General features: G+C 43.1%; 2 protein-coding genes across 2 annotated transcripts in view; both read right to left on the bottom strand.

Moving 5' to 3' along the window:
- Positions 1-12,594, bottom strand: part of LOC126492770 (cornifin alpha-like) — a 20,594-nt gene extending 8,000 nt beyond the window's left edge. Inside the window, exons 1-4 of the mRNA XM_050129345.1 lie at positions 12,535-12,594; positions 10,668-10,795; positions 2,315-2,438; positions 6-411 (exon numbers count right to left, since the gene is read on the bottom strand). Of these exons, the coding sequence (XP_049985302.1) occupies positions 6-392 (387 nt within the window). The 5' untranslated portion in view covers positions 393-411; positions 2,315-2,438; positions 10,668-10,795; positions 12,535-12,594. The remainder of the gene's footprint in view (positions 1-5; positions 412-2,314; positions 2,439-10,667; positions 10,796-12,534) is intronic.
- Positions 12,595-13,010: 416 nt separating this feature from the next.
- Sprr4 (small proline rich protein 4) lies at positions 13,011-13,229 on the bottom strand. The gene has a single exon (XM_050129371.1). The coding sequence runs from the start codon at positions 13,227-13,229 to the stop codon at positions 13,011-13,013; it is 219 nt and encodes a 72-aa protein (XP_049985328.1).
- Positions 13,230-13,596: the final 367 nt, after the last annotated feature.

Genomic DNA, 13,596 nt, shown 5'->3' with positions numbered 1-13,596 from the left:
GGGTGGCAAGGCTCAGGTGCCTTGGGGTGGCAAGGCTCAGGTGCCTTGGGGTGGCAAGGCTCAGGTGCCTTGGGGTGGCAAGGCTCAGGTGCCTTGGGGTGGCAAGGCTCAGGTGCCTTGTGGTGGCAGGGCTCAGGCGCCTTAGGCTGGCAAGGCTCAGGTGCCTTGGGCTGGCTGGGCTCAGGCACCTTAGGCTGGCAGGGCTCTGGAGCCTTAGGCTGGCAGGGCTCTGGAACCTTGGGGTTGCAGGGCTCAGGAACATTGGGGTTGCAAGGCTCCTTGGTTTTGGGGGCACAAGGTTCCGAGGGTGGTGGCTGGCAAGGCTGTTTCACCTGATGCTGTTGCAGCTGAGGGGGTGCAGTGCATGGTTGCTTCTGCTGGTGGGAACTCATTTTTAGATAGCACTTGATCCTGGAAACAGAGAAGCTGACTTAGTAATTTTTTTGAAAGAGAAGGTAACTTCAAAGTCAAGCAAATTTCATTTCAGGCCCTTTTAAAGGAAAAACCCCTTTCCATGGTGACTTCCACACTTGAAAGAAAAACATGATGTCATAATTTCTGAACCTTTTCAAGAGAATAAGCCAAAGGGTGGTTTGCTCCAATCCATCTCAGTGGGTTCCTTTCTTACTCTCTCTCTCCCTGGTCACGTTATACACCTAACTGAAGATGTTCCAAGACAAGAGTGAAAAGAGCCAAGCAGAAAGACATATGCATATGAAATCTCACACAAAAACCTATGCCTTTAGACTAACCAAAAGCATTAATAATAAAAGAGAAAGCAATAAAATGTCTCAAAAAAAAAAAAAAAGCTGGTTTCTGAGAGGGTTGTGAATTCTCACCAGGACTTCTGGAAAACAACCTCTTTGTGAACTAAATCACAACATGACTTGCAGGGGCCCTGCATATCAACCCACACTTGTGTGGTTTTGCCTTTTCTATTCCATGCTCTCACAGTTTCCTATTGATTTTCCCATTTCCATGTCTGTTTCCTTCTTCCGTCATAGTTTACAGTACGTACCACCACAATGGGTGACCTTCGAGCCACACATCCCCCTGGACGTCCCCTTTCCACCATCACTTCTGGCGCTGGCACTGTCTATGCCTGGCATCTCAGTTCCTCATGTGTCACCTTCTCTGTCACACTACAGGTTGGTAAGCTCCATATGGACCAGAAAAAAATGTTTGGCAGGTCCACTTAACGTATTAAATGTATATATTGAGCTTCCTACCAGTGAGAAGTGCAGTGGCGCTGAAAGCTCTCTGGGCTGTGATCTTTGATGGACATCTCCAAGTGGACCCTTCCTTCCCCTCTCCTGATCTCTGATTCCACGGCTGTCTATCAAGGTGGCTGTCTGAACCATCTCCCTTCAGACCCCAACTGTGCTATGGTTTGAGCATGAAATTCTAATGTTCTCTAACTCTAGGTAGCACCCCACATCAACCCTGTCACAGACATTGACTTTGTACAGTTTCCCATAGTGAAAAATAGGCAAGAATTTCAAATCCGCTGCAAGTAGAGACTCACCTAATGCGCAAAGAAGAGCAGGCTCTCTGTTAAGCGTGGATCTTGTGTGAAGGCAATGGCCAGCTGGGCTTTTTATAAGAAGGGACATCTCCAGGAAACAGACTTGCCCTAGCTGCTCTGTTTTCATTTCTTACCAGTCACCCATGACTCACCCTCCTCTCCTAGTTCACCCTCTGACTCAGCTTTTGTGATGGAAACCACCCAGCTGGTGTAATGACACTGACAGTCTGACAATGATGTCACCTGGTTTCCCTGTCACCCTCCTCCTCAGGCCCAGGTGTCATGCTTCTGTTGGGAGAGGGTTAATGAGCTGGCCTGGAGGAGGTCTGAAGTGGTCCTGACACCTGCTGTCTTCGTTAAGAAGGCCAGCCCTTGTATTCTGTTTGGCAGACTACTGTGTGCATGCCAACAAGCGCAGGGGGGAGGAAAGTGGGAGCAGGGATAGGCGGGGCTGCGATACAGAGGTAATCAATTATAGACGCTGCAAACTGTGTGGATGGTTCAGAACTTGGTGTATATTCCTTACATCTCCCACCTCCACGGAACTGTACACATTACAACTATTAGCTTATCAACCCCCCAACCGCACCCCTTTCTGACTGGTCCCTAATCTGGGAAAACCTGATTTACTTCCTCACCACGCCTTCCCCCCTCTCCCCACAGCCTGGTTCTGAAATTTCAGCTGCTAAAGCTGATCAGTTTTCCAGGGTAGCCTTTCTTCCCACTCCACCCAGCCAGCTGCCTGTGGCTGCTTCCCCTTTCCTTGCCCTGTTGACGTCTTCCCCATACCTGAAAACCTGGAATCCTTGTAACCACCTTCATCTTAGGGCCAACAGCGGAGGTTTGAACGGCTCTGTGAGGAGCCAGAAAGAGGCCTGCCTTGTAGGGAGCCCCTACTGTAACCAAGATGAACCTGTGAAGTAAGAATAAGGCTGCTAGATACGTGCAAGGCTCTGCAGATAAAACAGATATTTCTAGATCTGTAAAAGCTCCGGAGGGCCATGAATTAGAATAGGGAGAAATAAGATACCCAAATAGCTCAGAGACTTTCTTAAGCCAGCAGCCCCAGTGGTTAAAAGCAATGTAGTGTCTCCCTCAAAGGGGTTCCACATTTGCCATAGAAAGTGCCTTCATCTGCAGAGAGCTCCTGTGACAGAAATAACTGACAGAAATGACACTCTGTTGATATTTGTTACATGAAGAAGAAGCACATATTATCACAAGAACAGCATGAGTTTGAACAGGCACAGAACTGGTCCTTGAGAGCCCTCAGGGGTACTGGTTCAAAGTGGGCAGGAAAATCCTATAGTCCATGAAGCTTCCAGTCAGTCAGAGTTTGAGAGAGGAAGGAAAGGACCATGATGCTAAACCAACAGTTTTGAGTTTATTTATTTATTTCGTATGAGCGTTTTGCCTGTGTGTATGTACATACATGAAATATATAAAGGGCCCATGGTGGTCAGAAGGTGGTAAATTCCAAGGCACTTGAGTTAGGGATGGTTATGAATGATCACATGGGTGCTGGAAACTAAACTCGAGTCTTCTGCAAGGACAGCAAATGTTCTTGATCATTGAGTCATCTCTCCAGCTCCTAAAAAGACTATTTTTAATTTAGTAGATTTTCCTTTGGAGGAGGTTTTAAGATAACATGGGGCGTGGCTAGGGTGAGACATGTCTGAACATGTGACACAGAGTGTGTTTTCTTCAGGCTGGCTATTTTCTGGGGATTTTCCCTGTCAAGAGACCTGTGTGTTCTAAGGGCATATGAAGAAGCATTCCCTTAGCCCTGGCACCAGCAATGTTTTCTGACCAACATAACATGAGACTGATGTCACTGACTCAGAACCACATTCCAAACACTATCTGTTAAAGGGTGTGACCTTTGGAGCATCTAAGTGATCTTAAAACACGTGTGTAGATGGTGCCTCTTCTTCATCCCACACTTCTCTTTCCTTCCCTCCACAAACAAACACCCAAGTGTTTTTAGAGCACTTGCTAGCCACACAGCTAGATCACCTCTTGTGAACTTGAGTCAAGATTATCCTTCTACTCTGTCCCAATAGCCAATGGCTCTCATTCATGGAGACATGCTGCCCAGTGTATTAGATCTGCGTAGTAGTTGGCAGTTGTAGAATTGAAACATGAATGAATGAACAAATGAAGGAAGGAAGGACATTTTTTTCTGAACAGAGTTTGAAGACTTCTTTAAATTCTTTTTCACTTTTATTTATCTTATTTTATGTGTATGAATGCTTTGCTAGCATATATGTATATACACCATGTATGTAACTGATGCCCACAGAGGTCAGAAGACTGTGTTGAATCCCTTGGAATGGGAGTCAAGTTGTGAGCCACCACATAGGTGCTAGGAACCAAACCCAGGTCCTCTGCAAGAGTAGCAAGTGCTCTTAATCCTTGAGCAATTGCTCCAGATGAGTCTTCTTCAACAGTGGCTAGGATGTCCCATTTAAGATAGCATCCCTTTGTGATGGATCTTCCAGGATGATCTGAGGAGAGGTTATGGGAATTCAGCAAAGCATATATGATGTTTCTGCTGCCTTCCCTTTCCCTCTACTCCACTGTTACCTAGTGTTATCACCAACCTGAACCTCTGTGGGCTGAGGCAGAGTCACCACCACACCTGAACCTCAAGCCTCTTTCTTCACTTCAGCCTGCTTTAGTTGGGTTTAGATCTGTTTCTCTCTTGACCTCTGTGATTGTGTTAGCTCCCTTACTCATTTTTACCCAACTTTCAGGTTTACCTTTTGTCAACTCTCTCAAATTATTAGGTAGTGACAATGGCTACATAATCTTTGCTTTATAAGAACAGGCTAAAGTCATTGTTAATCATCCCTTGACCTGAACATGCCCTGGCTAAAGAAACAGAGACAGGGAAACTATCCACTTCCCAGGAGTTCATAAAGATGAACTGTGCTGTGTTACAGTCCTTGACAACTATGTGCAGTGCTTTGGAAAGTCTTGCAAGATGCTTGCTCTGCCCAGGTCATGACCTGGCCAGAGATGGGATCCTCTGTGTGTGGATGATGAAAAGATATAGAGAACTACACAGAACATTGGAAGCTGAGATGGTTCAGGTTGATGTTCTCTTCCTCATAGCCTTCATCACCCCATGGACAGTTGAAGGACAAACACAAGGCTAAAAGTTTTCTGTAGAGAGTATCTGTCATTAAGCAACTGTGAGACCTCAGCGTGGCTTCCATAGCTACTGCTCCTTTCTCTCACTTGTGTGGTTGTGCTTGCTCATCAAGTTCCCACAGGGCACCCTCTGTAGACCACAAGTTTGAAATCCCGATTCTGCCTTACTAGCTATGTTTGTGAGGTTGGAGAGTTTCTGAGTAATAACTGTCACCATTATCTTGCCCTGAGACACACAACAGCAGTGTAAGAAACAGAATGGCAGCTGATGCAGGGAGTCTCTCGAGATGTTGGGAGCAATCAATCTGGTAGCAGACAAGGTGCAAACCCAGCACTGTGAGGCCGAGGCCCCAGAGATCTGTTTTATCTTACCTGTGTCTTAGGAATGATAACACCTGCCTTTGGAACTGTCATTACCTGAGATTACACATGCAAAGCAACTCTGGTGACTAGCTCTCTGCAGTGGACGGTAGATAGCAAGTGTATTTTTCTTAAGGGTTTGAACCACAGCTATTATTAGAAACCCATTTCCAATGACTCAGAAAATTCTTTCATTTTCTTCATTTTTGAAGAGGTCACTCATTTGTTGAACACATAGTTGCCGAATGACAGTCAAATGGCGATCCTGAGCTCCCAGCTTTGTGAAATCTGGTGGAGAACTGGGCAACATTCCGGGATGCAATTCCGGGATCTAAATCACATTATGGGAAGAGAATTTCCTACATGGGTCTAAGAGTAAGAATCTCTTAGGATGTTGTTAAGGGTGCAATTTTATTTTTACAATCACATTTTCTAACTTGGAACTAATATTAATGCTAATGAAAGAGTATTAGGAATTAATATTAATTCTAATGGGAGGAATAGCTAAGAGCAGGACCTATGGACTCATGTTTCTAAGATGTTTCTTGGATGATTTTCAGGATAAGACAATTTAGGCAACACCAGAGTGTACATGCAATGCATTTTTCTTCATGATTACAATTGACATTACCTGGTGTCTTTAATAAAAAAGTACATATCTGAGCTTCATCGTCTTTTTCTCTAGTCTTGCAAAATAACTACTCTAAAAGAAGTCTCAGCTTCTAGTATCTGAATCCAGTAGGTGAATCTCTGTACTGTTAAGTACTCCAAGTGGAAGAAGATGTGGATGGGTGCTAGGGTACCTGGGAAGATATTGATGCTGATGAGTCTAGGTGCTCTTGAGTGTGGGTGTTTGGCCTAAGGACACTGGGAGCCTTGTGACACAATTAAGTTCCATCTAAAGAAGGCTAAGCACTTCCACACACCCATCTTCCTCACTCTCCCTCCAGGGAACCATCAAAGGACAGGCTCAGGCTGGTTTAGCAGGTCTGGGCCTGGATCCAGTAGCCTAGGGCCAGGAGATGATCCTATGTCACCTTTAAAGATTCGATCATGCCCATGGTACAGAGAGTCTCTGCTCTGCTAAATGACCATTTGCCAGTCTCCAAGGACCATCTGGCTAGGACAAATTAAAACCTTTGAGAACCAGAGTAATAATAAAACAGAGTTTTCTGCTATTTAAAAAGGTAAATGTGTTCCTCACCTCTTAGATTCAATGATAGGTGCCTCAAATGTAACTGAAAAAAAAAAGCCAAATCAAGAGGAGAAAAAGAATACAATTTTTATTGATGTCAATATTTATACATTCATTAGAGCTTAATAGAAAGGAAGTGAGTCCTGGAGGAACTGATTAGATTCAAGATATAATTCTTAAACTAATAATGAAAGTTTTCTTGAGAGAAAAAACAAAACTAGATCAATAACAGTTCCTGACTTCAAAGTGTACTGCAAAGTTAGAGTCACCCATCAGTGTGGTGCTGATATTCGTGAGCCAATAAAATAGACTAGAGAGCTCAGAAGTCAGCACACACATTTATGGTCAAGTTGACAAAGGGGTTGAGATTGTACACAGGTGGAAGAACACAAGTAAATGACAGGCTCTTGAAAGAACAGTGTTGGAAAATAGAATAACTACATGTAGAAGAACAAAATCAACTCAAAGCCAATTAAAGAATTAAACACAAGGCCAAAATCCATTAAGAAACCAACAACAACAACAACAAAAGGAGGAAAGCCCATGATATTGGTCCTGGCAATGCACAGGTCACAATAACAGACAAATGGAATTTAACAAAACTAAATAATATCTACCAAACAAAGGAAGCCATCAACAAAGCTGAGACCATCTGCAGGATCTAAGGAAGTATTTCTTAAGTAGGAATTAATATGAGTTCATATTAAAATTTATAAAGAATTCAACTATACATCAAGAAAACACCACAATGTGAAACAGGTAAGAGAACTGAATAGATGCTTCTCAAAGGACTACATCTAAGTTGGGGTTAGGGTTAGGGTTAAGACAACAGACATATAAAAAGTACACCAGTAATCATCAAGAAAGTGCAAGTCAAAACCACTATCACCTTGTACCTGTTAGAATGGCTATTATCTTTCAAGCAAATGTAAGTGTTGATTAGGAGGTAAAGATAGAGAACCTTAACATAGTCTTGGGGAGAAAGTTACAAAGCCTTCTTGGGAAGCAGTGTATGGCTCAGTTAACTGGTGATGGGACATATTCATAAAATCAAATCCACAACTCTGGGTACACTTAGATACACAGATTTTATATTCTAAATGGGTAAATTATATAAATCATATTTCAATAAAGCTGTTTTTAAGTAGAATCAAAGTCAAAATGAAGGCAAAATCCTTTGATAGCTGGTTGGGTTTAAAGGGCTAACATGGTGGAAAGGGAAGGGAACATACGCCATCTTGCCTTTCTGTCCCCACTAAAAAAGGTTGCAAGGAGAATGGCAGGAGAATGGGAATTTGTGTCGCCTCACGAAGGAATTTCTATGAACTGCTTTTAGATCCATAAAGGTGGGGCAGAAAATCCTTTTGTGTCTATTGACTCTTAATTGCTCCTACAGCAGCGACCCTCACCTTCACGGTCTTTCCCCACTCTCCGTCTGTGTAATTTAAAGCATTTTCTGAAGCATCCTAAAGCTTAGTCAGAAATTCCTCATGGAATCTGGGCTTTTTCCACATTCTTGTTTATTTATCATTTCTGTGCTTTCCTTTTGCCCCAAACACTGTCCGCTGTCTATTAGGAAACTACCAGCTTCACCCCAGTGGGGTGGAGAGGGCGGAACCGAGGACAGGATCCACAAAAATGCAAAAGCCCCAAAGAATTCAAGGATCCACCTAAGTTTAAGGGAGGAGAAAGCATCCAACCCAACCTCTCCTTCTATAGTTTTATGGACTGAAGTTAATGCTCTCAGAGTCGCAGATCCAGTTAGGAGCAGAGCCAGAACCAGAATCTAAAGTTTCCTGTGTCTCAGTCCAGAGCTCCCTGATCTTAGAAACAGGAAGCCAAGGGGTTCCTGTCCAAAAGAGGAGGTGGCAGGGGATTTGAGGATGTCAGGTTTCTGGCAGATGGTAAGGTAGGGCTTTGTTTTGGTTCTGGGGTGGAGTGGATTTTCTGGGCATGTGGAATGGTAAGGAGGGACCATAGGAGAAGAGTGTGGTGGCCAGCACGGCCATGACATCACTCGGAAAAACAGAAATGCCAGTCTTACTGCTATGTGGATAGGGTTTGCGGGTGCTATGGAGGTGGGAAGTGCTGAACTCTGCTCAGAACAGTGAGAAAAATGTCTAAAATGGCATAGAAACGCTTTTTTTGACAGGGAAATGTATACAGATAATTCCTCTTCACAGGATGATGACATGAGTTTAGCTCTCAGGTAAAATGGCAGCAGCTCCCTCGGAAGTCCTTCTTCCAGTAATTTGACTTTGCAGTCCTAGAATGTGTGCTTTCAGTATCTGCTTCCTATCATGGCTGTGAGACTCGTCCCCACTGTGTGGGTCTTCCAATCTCACTGTTGTGTGGTATATATGATGTATTATATTGTGATTAATCTGGCCACACCTTTGCCAATGGAAACTTGGGGGATTTTCAGATGAGGTTATTAAAATGAATACTGCTACAAACACATGTGTTGGCAGCCATGTATGTTCCCTTCTTTTGTATCTAAAGAGTGAAGCTGCTGGGATGTGGATATACAGGCTCAGATTTGAGAATTCTTTGTGAGTTTATTAGAGTTCCTAGTTACACACAGCCTCACTGACCTCTGGTGTCATCTGCCTCTTGAAGTTGGTCTTTCAGTGCTGCCCCAACACCATTTCATTCTAATTTTCATAGCTTATTTCATAATTTAAGGATAATTAACACATGTTACAAAATAAACCCTTCCAGTGTGCAGACACGACACATCTCTTTGTTTCTTAGTTGTATTTTTTATGAATATCTTGTATCTTTCATTCAGCTTACTAAGCTCATTGACATCATTTTATGGGTATCTTTGCTCTTATTTGTGTTAAACAAGTGAAGACAAAACTAATCAAATCTTAAGTATGGTTTTCTTTTATTTCATGGATGTATGCATCATGTAACCTCTATCCATAGACTGTTGACTTTTCTAGAATCTCAAGAATTCTATCACATCTGGATTTCCAGGCTGGACTGTCCCCAACACAGCCACCATTTGGTTGTTAAAAGATTGTATCTTCTCCCAACATTTCATTTTGTAACTGTGGTAAAGTCCCTGGTCCTCTCCCATTCCCACTTCCATGCAGGCTCCAGCTTCCTTCTTTTCCTCTTCTATCTGTGCACAGATCTTCTTAAGGGACTTTCTGTGGAGGTATTTTGTATCCAGATGCAAGATGCGATCACTGTCAAAAGTCACTTTTTTTTTTTTTTTGGTTTTCTGAGACAGGGTTTCTCTGTACCTTTGGAGCTTGTCCTGGAACTAGCTACTGTAGACCAGGCTGGCCTCTGCCTGCTTCTGCCTCCTGAGTGCTGGGATTAAAGGTGTGCACCACCCCTGCCCAGCTAAAGTCAGTAAATTTGTTGAGTGGAAAAATCAGCAACTTGTTTGAAGACTCCCCAAAGCATCCAAAACACTCTGTTTCTTTGCCCCAGCTGGAGTCTTTCACAGTGGAAAGCCCAGACTTTTCCTTCTGTTCACACACACAACTCAGAAATCCTTCCACTGTAAAAAGGATTTTCCTCACCTTCCTGTGATTCCCTCTCACAGAGAGTCAAGACCCAAATGGGTGCAGCTGATCTAAATTCTGTCCGGATGTACATTCTCCTCACCCAGTTCCCTGGAGTGATGTAAGTTATTTGGTTGCTCTCAGGAGAAGTCCTACACTCTTGAATAGCTAATCACTTTTGCATTTTGGAACAATGAGATCAATAGGAACTTCGTGCTTTATGGGATCATAATTTAATAGGGTAATTATGTATATTGAACTAAATTTAAAGACAATAATGTTGTGCTTAATTATTGAATGATTTGGAACTGGAGTGAAGGTTTACTGGTTACAAACACTGTTGGCTTTGCCAAAAGACGCAGGTTTAGTTCCCAGCTCCCTCGTGGCAGCTCACAATCACCTGGAACTCCAGTTGCAATGGATCTTATGCCCTCTTTGGGCCTCTGCAGACACTGGACACAAGTGGTGCAGAGGCATACATGAGGCATAATACCCATACACATAAAATTAAAACAATCAAAATATTTAAGTAATTATATTTTCACCTAAAAATGTAAGCAAATATGGAGGGCAAACGTTCCCATAGCAAAAAGGAGAAAAATTTGAAAAACGCTGTAAATATTAAGATTTGGTGACTGTTAGAGGTTGGAGATGTATCGAGTGTATTTTGCATTATAAGATGAATACAAGCCGTTTGGGAGCCAGAGGAAGAATGGTACACTTTGGATATTAAATTTCCTCCAAAAAACTTACATCTTAAAGTCTTAGTCCCTGGCCAATGAATTCCAACTGAGAGGTGACTGGATCCTGAAATCTGTCACCTAATCAACTAATGAACAAATGGATTAAGTCATAATTAAAGGGTATTATTGGGAGGTAATAGGTATTTTCAGAAGTAGGACCTACTTACAGGAGAAGGTCATTGGGTCACTAGGGGAATGTGTGTTCTGTATCTTGTGGGGTATTCTCCCCTTGATCCAAGGATGCTTCTTGTCTTCTGTGTTCCATAGTCTCTTCCGTGAAACAGAGAACTATACTCTGTGGACCATGGAAAGGTGGAATAACACAAAAGCATTTTGTTAGGAAGGAATTGGATTCTCATACATTGTCAGATAGATGAGACTTTTTCCATGGGCACTGGTGTGGGGGGGGCAGGCATTAGTCTCTTCCTTCCCTACTAAGTTAACACAAATAACAGAATTTCAGTTGTTTCTGTCTGTCAAACAGTTAGAGTACTGCAATTCTGTCAGCCCCAGAACTCTACTGTCTGTGGAAGGGCTTGCCAGAACCTACCTATGGGGAACAGATAGGACATTAAAGACCCATTTTCCCACAGACTGCCCAAGACTTGAATGACAGCAAGCCACAAAGTCCTATTAAGAAGGACAAGTCTTTCTACTCACTAGGGGTTTTATGTTAGGGTTATGGGGGATGCAGAGCTTGGATTTCAGAAATTCTATCCAGGCTTATAAATACCCACACCCACTGTGTTTTTACAACACTGGCTAGCATCTGTTCCTGGCTAACATCTGTATTCACTATGTTTAGTATTTCACTTGGAAACATTCAGCCCTCAATAGTGATTTTAAGGGGAAGTGAAGGGAGTACTTAGCAATTTTATTTTCAAGCCAGTACATTCAGTGAAGAATTAACTTGTTATTGGCATCACTAATGACAGCGATCTAATTCCACATATATGAGCAGATATATACTCTTCTTGAGAAGAGTATAACTCAAAGGAGGAAAATTAATTACCTTAATTAAATTTTTGTATTTATTTTATATTCATGAGTGTCTTGCTTATATGTACATCTCTGTAGTGCAAGAATGCACAGTGCCTTTGAAGGCCAGAAGACAGTGTCATATCCCCCAGGACTGGAGTTATGTAGATGGTTGTGAGTTGCTGGGTGGGTGCTAGGATTTGAACCTGGGTCCTCTGAAAGAGCAGCTAGTACTCTTAATCACTGAACCATCTCTCTAGTCTCCACTTTATTCCTCTTCAATGTTCTGTTATTCAAGGACTTGTGTCTTTTTCTAGCTGTCAGTATTCAGCTTCTTTTTAATACAAGCAGCCTATATCAAAGCAAAGAAGTTAGGACATCAGCTATAAACGTGGGACCTCCTCCATAAGCTACATGAACTCAGGTGAACTCACCAAGCCAAGTACTTTGCACAAATTCTCTGTACATGGCCAGCCCAGGAGAAATACAACACACACACACACACACACACACACACACACTCATGTATGCACGCTCAAATCTTTCTTTGTAAGAAAACATCTCTGACTTCTCAAGAATAGACTTAGACTCAGGATAGGTTTTCTCATGATAGTCTGGAGATCCAGCATGGGCAAAGTGGAATATTAAGTTCATGATAAACTAATAAATGAGTGAGTGAATGAGCATGTATGAGTGAGTTCAAGAATAAAAGAATAGACAATAAACAAATCCATGCAAAAGTCCCTTGCAGCTGGCTGTACAATGCTTTGCTGCCCTCCCGTCACCTGCATCTGTTCTGTCTGCCCTTGCAGAATGACAACTTCTAAGCATGAAACCTCCATCTTCAGATGAGTTGAATTTCTAGTGAGAGCTAAAGGTTTTCTTTCCCTTTTGGCCTTCTCCAGATGGCGTTAGTGGGGAGTGAGGCTTATTTTCCTCACTCTTTGAGCTCAGATGTGTCAGGAGCTAGCCTCCCTTCATCTTTAGCCACCAGAAACAACTGTGCTCATGCCAGTGGCTTCCTAAACTCCAGGGGACATGTCCTCAGACACTCACCTCCTGAAACATGACGGTGAATGGAGAGCAGAAAGGGACCTGCAGCCCAGGACTCAGACACGATTGCTACGTGAAGCACATGTTTATTAGGGTAACTAGGCAACAGGCGTAGAGAGAGGTAAACAGAAATGAATGAGGCACCGGCTCTGAGTAGAGACCTAGAAGAAGCCTGCTACTCTGTTGTCGTGTGATACAGAATGGATGAGGCCCTCATTATGATCAATGAAGAGACTTGAAGATACTGAATTTTCTCTCATTTTCACTTGGGAGGCATCAGAATAGGATATAAATGAAGCCTTGAAGAAAAAAAAAAGAGCATATGTAACGAGTTGGATGAGGAGTCTTACAGTGCTGCTCCATTGGAAATAGGTAGAAAGAGGGGGAAATCTTGGAGCCAGTGGGGAAAGGAGGAGGAGGAAGACTAGGCTCCGTCTAGTAGCCTGGGTGGTAGGCAGGTGGTGGCTGCCAGTCCATCCTCACTTCTGTTTGCACTTAGGGTCTTGCTGGGTAGAAGGGCACTTCTGCTGAGCTGGACTCTTCGGCGGGCATTGTTTCTTAGCCTGAGGAGCACATGGATCCTTGGTTTTGGGCACACATGCCTCTTGACATTTGGTATGAGGTGGCTGACAGGGCTGCTTCACTTGCTGCTGCTGTGCTTGTGGTGTGCACTGCTGCTGCTGCTGATGGGAAGGCATGCTCCAGGAGAAGCTGAGTCTGCAGGAGATCCATTAAGACACAGTGAGAAGGGCCCCACATGTATCCTCCCATCTGTCTCTTCAAGGGGTATTTTCCACCAATAGTCAAAGATGATGAACAACCTCAGCTAATGAACTACTCACTTACCTATACTGTGGCATTCCTTTCTCACTGTCTTCTTTCTGTGCTACTCTGAGTTCCTATCTGCCTTCATCTTCCCATGGACTTTGGACTTAACTGAATTCATGATTGTTTTATCAGTCTAATTAAGAATTAGGCAGAATATTGAGTAGAAGATTAAAAAGAAGCTCAGACAGTTTATGAATTCAAAGTGTGGGTCTGGGTAATGCCTGTTGGCTAAGTTAG

The sequence above is a fragment of the Alexandromys fortis genome, unplaced genomic scaffold (assembly GCF_014885135.2).
Source record: "Alexandromys fortis isolate MF-2015 unplaced genomic scaffold, M_Fortis_MF-2015_v1.1 scaffold_299, whole genome shotgun sequence".
Lineage (NCBI taxonomy): Eukaryota > Metazoa > Chordata > Mammalia > Rodentia > Cricetidae > Alexandromys > Alexandromys fortis.
The sequence above is the reverse complement of the archived record's forward strand: the minus strand, read 5'-3'. Positions and strand labels throughout refer to the sequence as shown.